The sequence below is a fragment of the Hylobates moloch genome, unplaced genomic scaffold (assembly GCF_009828535.3).
Source record: "Hylobates moloch isolate HMO894 unplaced genomic scaffold, HMol_V3 SCAFFOLD_9, whole genome shotgun sequence".
NCBI classification, from domain to species: Eukaryota; Metazoa; Chordata; class Mammalia; order Primates; family Hylobatidae; genus Hylobates; species Hylobates moloch.
The window spans coordinates 67,647,615-67,659,890 of NW_026652284.1; the positions used below are offsets into that span (position 1 = coordinate 67,647,615).

Consider the following 12,276-nt stretch of genomic DNA (forward strand, 5'->3'; position numbering starts at 1 on the left):
TTCCCTGATTGCCCCTCACTCGCACTAATAGTCCTCTCTTAGTGAACACATATAGTCTATAATTTACAATTAGGCACTTGGTTATGTATTGGACTAATATTGCCTAATGTTTTATATAGGTGCTTCCCATTATTATTTCTTTTATTATACTTTAAGTTTTAGGGTACATGTGCACAATGTGCAGGTTAGTTATATATGTATACATGTGCCATGTTGGTGTGCTGCACCCATTAATTCGTCATTTAACATTACGTATATCTCCTAATGCTATCCCTCTCCCATACCCCCACCCCACAACAGGCCCCAGTGTGTGATGTTCCACTTCCTGTGTCCAAGTGTTCTCATTGTTCAATTCCCATCTATGAGTGAGAACATGCAGTGTTTGGTTTTTTGTCCTTGCGATAGTTTGCTGAGAATGATGGTTTCCAGTTTCATCCATCTCCCTACAAAGGACATGAACTCATCCTTTTTATGGCTGCATAGTATTCCTTGGTGTATATGTGCCACATTTTTTTAATCTAGTCTATCGTTGTTGGACATTTGGGTTGGTTCCAAGTCTTTGCTATTGTGAATAGTGCTGCAATAAACATACCTGTGCATATGTCTTTATAGCAGCATGATTTATAATCCTTTGGGTATATATCCAGTAATGGGATGGCTGGGTCAAATGGTATTTCTAGTTCTAGATCCTTGAGGAATCACCACACTGGCTTCCACAATGGTTGAATTAGATTACAGTCCCACCAACAGTGTAAAAGTGTTCCTATTTCTCCACATCCTCTCCAGCACCTGTTGTTTCCTGACTTTTTAATGATGGCCATTCTAACTGGTGTGAGATGGTATCTCATTGTGGTTTTGATTTGCATTTCTCTGATGGCCACTGATCATGAGCATTTTTTCATGTGTTTTTTGGCTGCATAAATGTCTTTTGAGAAATGTCTGTTCATATCTTTCACCCACTTGTTGATGGGGTTGTTTGTTTTTTTCTTGTAAATTTGTTTGAGTTCATTGTAGATTCTGGATATTAGCCCTTTGTCAGATGAGTAGGTTGCGAAAATTTTCTCCCATTCTGTAGGTTGCCTGTTCACTCTGATGGTAGTTTCCTTTGCTGTGCAGAAGCTCTTTAGTTTAATTAGATCCCATTTGTCAATTTGGCCTTTGTTGCCATTGCTTTTGGTGTTTTAGACACGAAGTCCTTGCCCATGCCTATGTCCTGAATGGTATTGCCTAGGTTTTTTCTAGGGTTTTTATGGTTTTAAGTCTAACATTTAAGTCTTTAATTCATCTTGAATTAATTTTTGTATAAAGTGTAATGAAGGGATCCAGTTTCAGCTTTCTACATATGGCTAGCCAGTTTTCCCAGCACCATTTATTAAATAGGGAATCCTTTCCCCATTTCTTGTTTTTGTCAGGTTTTCAAAGATCAGATGGTTGTAGATATGTGGCATTATTTTTGAGGGCTCTGTTCTGTTCCATTGGTCTATATCTCTGTTTTGGTACCAGCACAATGCTGTTGTGGTTACTGTAGCCTTGTAGTATAGTTTGAAGTCAGGTAGTGTGATGCCTCCAGTTTTGTTCTTTTGGCTTAGGATTGACTTGGCAATGCGGGCTCTTTTTTGGTTCCATACGAACTTTAAAGTAGTTTTTTCCAATTCTGTGAAGAAAGTCATTGGTAGCTTGATGGGGATGGCATTGAATCTATAAATTACCTTGGGCAGTATGGCCATTTTCATGATATTGATTCTTCCTACCCATGAGCATGGAATGTTCTTCCATTTGTTTGTATCCTCTTTTATTTCATTGAGCAGTGGTTTGTAGTTCTCCTTGAAGAGGTCCTTCATGCCCCTTGTAAGTTGGATTCCTAGGTATTTTATTCTCTTTGAAGTAATCGTAAATGGGATTTCACTCATGATTTGGCTCTCTGTTTGTCTGTTATTGGTGTATAAGAATGCTTGCCATTTTTGTACATTGATTTTGTATCCTGAGACTTTGCTGAAGTTGCCTATCAGCTTAAGGAGATTTTGGGCTGAGACAATGGGGTTTTCTAGATATGCAATCATGTCATCTGCAAACAGGGATAATTTGACTTCCTCTTTTCCTAATTGAATACCCTTTATTTCCTTCTCCTGCCTGATTGTCCTGGCCAGAACTTCCAACACTATGTTGAATAGGAGTGGTGAGAGAGGGCATCCCTGTCTTATGCCAATTTTCAAAGGCAATGCTTCCAGTTTTTGCCCATTCAGTGTAATATTGGCTGTGAGTCCAGCATATAAACAGAACCAATGAAAAAAACCATATGATTATCTCAATAGATGCGGAAAAGGCCTTTGACAAAATTCAACAACCCTTCATGCTAAAAACCCTCAATAAATTAGGTATTGATGGGATGTATCTCAAAATAATAGGAGCTGTCTATGACAAACCCATTATTTTTTAAAACGTATTTTAAGGTTCTTGTGAACAGAGACCATAGAAAATCAAATAGCCTTGAACATACAGGGAAACCTAATAACGACTCATTGTTAACTTGACTATAGAACTAGAAAAAATTAGTTTGAAAAATAAATGTTTTTAAATGCTTTTATCAGGTTTTGATTTCATAACCTTAAAATATTTGAGTCATTTTAGCAATTTGAACTAAAAATTGATAGGATGATAACAGTAACATCTATTTTGCTCACTTGTATTCAGAATGGGTTTTTTTGGTATTTTTTGTTAATCTAATCATCTTTGAATGAAATATTAAAGTAGTATGAATCAGAGTAGAATTATGAGTCAGAGAAGAAACCTATTTTAGCATTAAAAAGCTAAAGCATATAAAACCACTAGAAAAAAATGAGCATGAAATTACTTTTCAAAATATCTGAAGTAATCACTCCACGTTAGCTTACAAACTGTATTCAGAAATTTTTAATGTAAATATTCAATAGGTTGCAGAAATAAAAGTAGAAATCATGGACTCAGCTCTGGTACTTAGCTATGAGTTTTTCATGCATTAAATGGTTTTATGAATTTAGGAAAAGGAGTCCAGTGGAAAAATTGGTAGTCTAATTTTTAGTGGGCATACTAAATGATTAATAGTGTCTGTTGCAGTTTATTAGGCTTATTTTAACCAATGTTGATACTTCTTTTCAAGAAGAGACAGCATGGTCACAATTTATTGCACATATCCAATCTGTGCTACAAAAGCACAACTCAAATAACCCCACAAAAATACCCTCAGAACCAGGTCAGGGAACACCCCTGAGTCCTAGCTCCTTGAGAGGCTGAGACAGGATGATTGCATGACCAGGATTCAAGGCTGTAGTGAGCTATGATCATGCCACTGAGCTCCAGCCTAGGTGGCAGAGTACACTCCATCTCTGTAAAATAAATAAATAAATAATAACCACAAAGGGAAACAAAATACTCTCCATTCACTTATGATATAGTCTATAGTAAGTTATTTCTTGTCCATAACTCCAGAGCAAAAATCACATAATATTATGGAAAAAAATGTTAATCAGTATAAAATACCCAAATTCCCTAGTTGCACTTTTTTTTCTTATTGGCACATTTGTATTAATATTCATACCAGTTCTTTGGCCCTAATATCATACCTCTTCTATATCCTTTCAAGTGTTAGAAAAAAATGAAATTAAACATCTTTAAGCCTTCCTTTTCTGGGCTATATTGCATTAGTTCCTTCAGTTAACCTCATAAATTCTATTTTCCTTTTCTTTAATTATGTTGTTGCTGTCTTCTGGACCCTCAATGATTAGCATGAGACTACTAAATTAAATTTCACTTGTTATGCCTAAGTCTCTGTGTACCAAGTTATTACATTAATTGACCTGATGCCTCAGGCTAGTCTTCATGATTGAAATGGAATATATTACTGTAAAGTGAAAATTTTGTTTTGCTTATTATACCAACTATTGGTTGATCTTTTTATCATAAAATTTACATTTGCTTATTCTTCCCATTGAAATTATTATGAAAAGAAACATTCATCATTAATTCCTTAAGCTATATCTATAGCTCTTAAATGGAGAATTGATGCTTTTCTTTTTTTTTTCTTTCATTCCTCTCATTTTTTTGTGAACATTGTCTCAGGGTCGAACTTGTCCTTCTGTTTGTCTCTTCCTCTGAACATTAGGAATTTAGGCTTCTTGAAGAGAAGGTATCTTGTTTATAGAGGCATGTACAGTATAAAAAACAGAAATGATACATAGGCAGGCCTTCAGTAAGCATGAGTTAAATGATGAAAATGAATAAATCCTTGGATATTTCAAAATACATAGAAAATAGAAGAGTCCATGGGTGGGGCTAGGGGTGTAGCAAACACAGATTTGGCCAGGGACACAAAGTACCAGTTATGTAGAATGAACAAGTCTAGAGAGCTAATGTGTAACAGGAGGACTATAGGCAATAAAATTGGGAGACCCTTGAGATTTTTGTTAAATAAGTAGACTTTAGCTGCTCTTGTCACAAAAATAAAAGTAACTATGTGAGATGATATATATTTTAATTTGCTTCCGTATAGTAACCATTTTATTATCTATATGTATTTTATAACATCATGTTGTTAAACCTCAAATATACACAATAAAATTTACTAAAAAACAGGTGAGTCATTATTTCCCGAAATGTAAAAAAGAAGAAAAACTTTCATACAATTTACCGGTATTTATTGAGCACTACTCTGTGTCTGGCTAAGTAATCAGCAGTAAATAAAAATGAAACAGTTCCTGCTCATATAGATTTTCAGGGTCTGTCTAATGGGGAATATAAAAATTACAAAAATTATGTATCCCCAAATAAGTGTATATATAGCATTGTGAGATTTGCTCTAAAGGGTGCTGTAAAGGAAAATAACTAGGAATATGAGACAAAAAAACGGGTTCATCTGACAGTTTTTCCTTTGAATTATCTGAATCTCCTTGAGTATCTTAAGAATAAACCTATAGTCAATGGCTATTTTAAGATAACTTACATTTTGATTCCATTTCCTTAACACTTTTGATGATCCTTTTTTCACCTGTTTTCTTTCATGTGTGTGAGTGGACATATATATCAGGCCTACTAAATTATTTGTAGAGATAGTTGGGCATATAAGCTCTACCCATAGAAAGATAATTCTAAACTCTCACATTCACCACTTTTCTATCAGATTAAAATGTCTTTCAATTCAATACTAAACTTAAGATATGCCTACTAAGAGCAAACTATATATGAGGTGTTTTATTTTTCTAGCTTTATTGCTTCTTGTTTTATACTGCAACACTTGTTAAATGTGGATGTTTCTATTGTGCAGCTTTTTCTTTCAGAGGTTAGATTTTTTTAGATTTTAACATATAATGTGGAACTTGCAGAGTAGTAACATTATATAATGAAGGAACTGCATTCTACAGGGAGCATTTGTAATTCCCCTATTTTTCTGTTTGTGAAAGAAACTTTAATGTTGATATTGTGCATTATAAATAGTAGTGTCTTATCTTGAATGTATATAGTTCTGTGATTCTTCCTTCAATGTAAAACCCCAAACAAATTCCATGAGTCCTAATATAAGGATGTAAGTATTTCCTCAGTTCAACTGTAATTCAAGAGTTATTTAACACAGTATTTAATGATATAGTACCTCTGTCTACATCGTACATAGGCCAAGTGTATTCATTATATGCAAAGGGCTAGTTTCCGTTTATCACTGGTAGGAGGATGGAATATTTAGGGATATAAATCAGGGCACTGAGGAAGAACAGCTTAATCAGTGACAGCTAGAAAGTCACTTCATATGAAATGGAGAGTACATTATTATCACAAATATTGAGGTGAGAAGCCAGGATATTAAGCCCCAGTGGAAGAAAAGGCTTAAAGTCCTTGTAAGGAGACAATGCTCTAGGGTTTGTTGTTTGCCTGGTTGAATATTTTGAATTTAGAAAACCAAGTCTGACATACATATGAAGGAAAGAATTACAAATGGTTTTATATAGCATGATTCAGCATGGAAAAGGCTAAGCCAGGCCACAAATGAAATATTTCGACAAGCACAATTGCAATTTGGAAGTCAACACGTACACCCCAAGCAAAGGGTGGCAACGGTGTTTGGCCCCTGAGACTCAATGTAATTTCTTAAGTATCAGAACAGGAAGGTGGGCTTACAAAACAGCAACCACATGGTAGGCTCATCAACAAGAGAAAGGCTTTCTGATCTCATCCTCATGGTGGGACGACATACCTGTGTAGCCAATAAAAGTCACAAAGTTGACAAGTGCTGCTTTGCAGAGTTAGGGTTGCATGGACTGGTCATTGCAGCAGGAGGCTAAGTCTGCTGGGTAATCTTTAAATTTCCAATAAGTTTTAAAATAAGTTTATCTGTATATGTAAGAAAGCTATAAGAAGTATTCACAAATACCTATTAAAATATATATTGTTATGGGCATATATGTAGAGGCACATCTATAGCTATAACAATATTATGCACATATTTAGAGTACTTCATTTTTGTCCTGAGTTCTATGCATTTATTGACACATTTGCCTTATATATTTTAAAGACAAAAAACATAAACTAAGATTGCAAATATACTGTTTATTTCCAGAATAAGAAAATCATTTGCCATCTGATGAGCACTGGCTTTTCCAATCTTTGAGCATCCAAACCCAAAAACTGCCTTGCTCTCTAGCCCTTACCATTACTGGCCTGGAGGTGAAACTCGTCCTCAGGTCTGGACTACTTTTCTGATGCTGAGCTTTCCTGTTCTTCAACTTCTGCTTTTGATAAAAGCCATTATCATCTGGGAAATATGAATGCAGTTTCTGGAGAGAGCTGAGCCCTTCTGAGGATGAATTGCCTGGTGGGCCAAGTTTTGTCATAAGAAACTCACAGGCAATTCACACTGGAATAAGTGCCTAAGGGTGTGGGAACATGTGGACAGATTTTTTTTTTACCCTTTTGTGTTTAACTTGGCATTCTTTGTCCTCACCGCTCACTGTATTGTTTTATAACAATGACATCTTCTTACAGGATTCACATGACTAGGGTTTTAATAGAAAAACCTGCTGGTTTTCATAAGACTTGGAAAGGACGGGATGGATAGGGAGGCTGTTATAAAGTTTTTGTCCATTTTCAAACCAAGCAATAAATCTAAAAAGCTCTGTGTCCGATGTAAACCACAAATGAAGAAGTGCTGAAAAGTGTTCAAATTAATTTTCCAGTGCAATGGAAAAATATACAAGTGCTATAATATCAGCTTCTGCAGTTTCCCTGTCTGCTCCCCAGGCCATTCCTCTTTCTCTCCCTCTCTCTCTGTCTCTCAAAAGATATGCCTTAATTTGCTGTTCACTAAGCTCATTAATTCCAATTCCTTTCTCAACTTTGTTGCCAAACAAACCTAGTCATATTGTCTAGCTAAAGAAAGATACTGAATACAACTGAGAGCGAATGAGGTCCTGATACATACTCTAACATGAATCAACCATCAAGACATTATGCTAAGTGAGATAAGTCAGAAACAAAAGGACAAATACATAAGATTCCACTTCTATGAAGTGTTTGGAAGGGTCAAATCTTTCTCAAATTCGCAGAGACAGGAGGAAAAATGGTGGTTACCTATGATTGGGGAGAGAGCAGAATAAGGAGGTATTATCTAATGGATACAGAGCTTCAGATTGGAACTATGACAAGTTTGGAGGTAGACTGTGGTGACGGTTACCCGACAATGTTGATGCCACTGAACTGCACACTTAAAAAGAATGAAAATAGTAAGTTTTATGTTATGTATATTTTACCACATTGAGAGAAAGAAAAAGAATAGATGGTGGTATAAGACAAGTTAATATGTTTCAGAACATTTTCTAGCACCCTATTTTTGGGAGAAGTATAATTTTCTTTTAATTTTTCCGTTTTCTCTGTCTGCAATAATTAAAACTTACTGGTGTAAACAGAATAAGTAATAAAACGCTATAATTCCAAGTCTGACATAACACCAGCAACAAATCAATAAAACTTAACTCTGACTATCCTTAAGACTTAACCTTTTTAAAAAAAGTGTATCTGACAAAATAAATTAGTAAGCATAAAAAGAATAAACTGAATGCCGCATCCAATTTTCCAGCTCCCAACAGCATTGTCTTTATAATGGGACTTCAGTGGGAGAATATTTACAATCAATCCAAGGAAGGAGAGGATATAGGGAAGCGTGTATGTGGTTGGTGGAAGATGAAGAAAAAGAAGGTTATCTCAAGAGATTCTCACAAAATTTCAAGAGGAATTGAGATCTTATATGTTCCACAAGAGAGAGGCCCTGGGCCAACTCCCTCATAGTACCCACTGAGGTAGCACACTTCTGGGAAAATTACTGCGTGGTGCACCTGTAGAGGGTGGACTGCAGACAATGGCATCTTTTTTTTAAATTTTATTATTATTATACTTTAAGTTTTAGGGTACATGTGCACAACGTGCAGGTTCGTTACATATGTATACATGTGCCATGTTGGTGTGCTGCACCCATTAACTCGTCATTTAGCGTTAGGTATATCTCCTAATGCTATCTCTCCCCCCTCCCCCCACCCCACGAGGGATGGCCACCCACAGTTAAGAGATGAGTGGGCTCAAAGCAAAGCATTTCAGTGACCATACAGAGAGACCAGGTATTCCTTCTCAAAGGCTTAAATTGCATCAGGCTCATAACATTGACACTATTGTGAATAGAATATTAGCGATATCCAAGAGTGATTAAATTCAATTTCCTATAAGTCCAGAGAGTGAATTTTTGGAGTAGATTAAATTTAATTGAAAAAAAAATAAAAGTAATGTTACCTTTTTGTATTCAATAGTAGCGTAAATTCTGGAACCACTGAATAAGTTTACTTTCCCTGAAACACTATTATTATGCTATCTATATATTAATGGTGTCTAACTTTACTTTAATAAATAGATTAATTTTATTAAGAAATGGGAGATATAAAATTTACAAAATATCATTTTGACTATGAAGTCAGAATTATGTTTTGTGCTAAAGTATAGTAACTTCTGTCAAACTAGTGTTCTTATTTTATTGTCATTTTTCTTCTGTCCTTTTACCTGGCTTTACTGGTCTTCCTTATTTTTATTGCTTCTTTTACTGTATGTTATTGCCAATCATTTTTGCAAGTATAGCAATATAAATAAAAGATATGGAAGTATAAATGAGTTTGACATTAATTCTCCCAAAAACCTGTTACTTCTATTGGTGTCTGCTTCTGAATCCATGATTTATATTCTCCATATTGATATATTTCTCTGACATTCTGCTATCCCTTTGGTCAACACAGTTCTTCCTGTCTAGTTTTCAGTTATTATTATCAGATAATAAATTTTGGCCGGGCGCAGTGGCTCATGCCTGTAATCCCAGCACTTTGGGAGGCTGAGGCAGGCAGATCACGAGGTCAGGAGATCGAGACCATCCAGGCTAACAAGGTGAAACCCCGTCTCTACTAAAAATACAGAAAATTAGCCGGGCGTGGTGGCGGGTGCCTGTAGTCCCAGCTACTCGGGAGGCTGAGGCAGGAGAATGGCATGAACCCAGGAGGTGGAGCTTGCAGTGAGCCGAGATCAGCGCCACTGCACTCCAGCCTGGGTGACAGAGCGAGACTCCATCTCAAAAAATATAATAATAATAATAATAGTAATAATAATAAGTTTTGTGGGCTTTTTGAGCTATTTACTTAAACAGGATCATGCTATATTTAGAGCTTTTAATTTTATGGTAACATGAAAAGAAGACTCAATTGGATTCAAATCTGAGCTTTACAACACTGTTGAGCTGTATGACTCAACAGGCTACTTAACACTGTTTTCATAGGTTCCATATATTCAGATTTCAAGAAACCATTCATATCTGTATGATATCATATATCTCTGTATTGTAAATCTATATATTAAGACTGCTTGTCACTTTCAGTGTTTACAGAAAAGTAATGTAAATGTATCCTAAACTATTTGGATTACCACTTTAAGTATCCACTTACTGCAGAGAGTCATTGTATCTGTTTTTAAATAGTACTGTTTTAATTACTTAAGTTTTATGGGGAAAAAGTTAAGAAATTTTGTGTGTAACTTTCTGCTTTGTACCAATTCGATGGAAAAACACTCTAATGGCAGGATGTTAAGTCCAAAAAATAATGTATCAATCCTTCAAAAGGAGAAATGTGGTATAATAAGTAAATTAACATACTGCATACAACAGTGTAAGCTTACTGAACTAGAAACAGCAACAAACACAAAATTATGCTCCAATAATAAGTACCATAGTCATTATCTGAGGCTGGATACAGTTTCAGCTTAACTATATTATCCCTCAATTAAATTAATATTAACATGAATATAATTGATTTCATAGTTGTTGATAGGGCATTCATTGCAAAATATTTCTGTTCCAAAAAGTAAAATCTAATTTTATATATATTATATATTACATATGTATTAATTATATATACATATATTTAAATGACATTGTAATTATTCTTATCATCCTAGGAGTGAGCCAGAGTTTTTTTTTTTTTTTTTATTAAGAACTGCCTTAGTGTCCTCATCTAAGAATCAGTCAGACACTCCTCATGCTTCAGGATGGTTATGAGCATTAAATGAGACAGTGGGCAATCAACACAAATTCATTTCTTTTGCTTGTTTATAAATGAGTTTACTCCCTGTGGCTTTTATTTTATTATCTGTTTATATAAGTAAAGTAAATATGAACAAAATCAAGTATAGACAAGATATGTTTTAAAAATATTAATGTAATTCTTCAGATTAAGCTAAATTTTGCAATAGTACAAATGATTGCCAAAACCTCAGTAACTTTCAACAACAAAGACTCACTTCTCATTCACGTGTCCAATATTGGTTGACTGCATTGTGCTTGGATGCAGAGTATTACATTAATGGGGAGAAAAGACAGACAGTGCAGGAATGACTTGATGGCTGCTTCATATAAATGGCATACCACATGTCTCCTCTCATTGCATTGACCAAAGCAAGTTACACAGATACCCTTGGCATGAACGTTGCAGAGAAGTCTAAGCCTCTTCTCTGTAGGGCACCATAGAGATGTACCCATATGGCAGTCCCAAAGAGAAGGCATCAAACATTAAATTGATTATACAAGCTAGTCTAGTAATTGAAAGAATTTATTATCTTAGCAAAATATAAAAATAAGGCAAATAATTTCTTGTTATCTGTTCAATATTAATAACAGGAAGATAAACCAACTACCACATGTAAAGAGTTTAAGGATCTCAGAAAAAGCATGCTTTATTAATACAAAATTATATTCATTTTTCCCCATATATTTGTTTTTAAAACTTAAAAATTAGCCTCACACAGAAATAATTTATAGATATAAACATTGAAATAGTTTCTTAAATAAAAAAATTCTGTAGAAATTGTATTTTCTATATATTTTGCTAAGGTGAGAATTCTATCCTTAGAAGTTCTATGAATTTTTGTTTCTGTTTTTTTTCTATTTCTTTTTATATAGAATTCAAGCTAATAATACTATTATAAGCCTTAAAGTTTTGGGATGATAGGGTTAATTATTTTTAACAATCTTTTTTTCTAGGATAAGACTGTGAAAAACTCTTTATATTATAAAGGAATTATTCCAGGCTTTGGAAAATGGGACCATAACTGGAGCAGCATTCCTAGGAACCTCAAGGACACTCTAGTAAATTATTAAAAATACCAGCTCGTAAGAAGCTGGGGATTTCAGCATGGATTATTGAATTTTTTTTAGTTTTTCATTTGAAATTACTGTAACGGTCTACCAAATTGCCTTAACCTTTGTTTTTTCCTGCATATCAACTTCCTACTAATTTATTTATATAAATTAATTTTCACATATATTTTAGACAACTAAATTTTTCTTCTATTCATTTTTCAAGTTCCTTTATTAAGGCCTTGTATCATAAAAGGAGATAAAAATATCTTCCATAACAACAAGTTTTAAAGGGCCAAAGATTTTTTTGTTTGTTTTTTTTTTATTATTATACTTTAGGTTTTAGGGTACATGTGCACAATGTGCAGGTTTGTTACATATGTATCCATCTGCCATGTTGTTTTGCTGCACCCATTAACTCGTCATTTAGCATTAGATATATCTCCTAATGCTGTCCCTCCCCCCTCCTCCCACCCCACAACAGTCCCTGGAGTGTGATGTTCCCCTTCCTGTGTCCATGAGTTCTCATTGTTCAATTCCCACCTGTGAGTGAGAACATGCTGTGTTTGGTTTTTTGTCCTCGCCATAGTTTACTGAGAATG

At 34.7% G+C, this 12,276-nt stretch overlaps 1 protein-coding gene across 5 annotated transcripts in view; it reads left to right on the plus strand.

The window, feature by feature from the left end:
* Positions 1 to 12,276, plus strand: part of CNBD1 (cyclic nucleotide binding domain containing 1) — a 757,023-nt gene that overhangs the window by 580,998 nt on the left and 163,749 nt on the right. For 4 of the 5 annotated variants that reach the window (XM_058444197.1, XM_058444199.1, XM_058444201.1 and 1 more), the window contains one exon: positions 11,579 to 11,727. The exons of the other annotated variant lie outside the window; for it this stretch is intronic. In XM_058444197.1, the coding sequence (XP_058300180.1) occupies positions 11,579 to 11,695 (117 nt within the window). In that variant the 3' untranslated portion in view covers positions 11,696 to 11,727. Of the gene's footprint in view, positions 1 to 11,578; positions 11,728 to 12,276 lie in introns of those variants that run through there. 5 annotated transcript variants of the gene reach the window in all.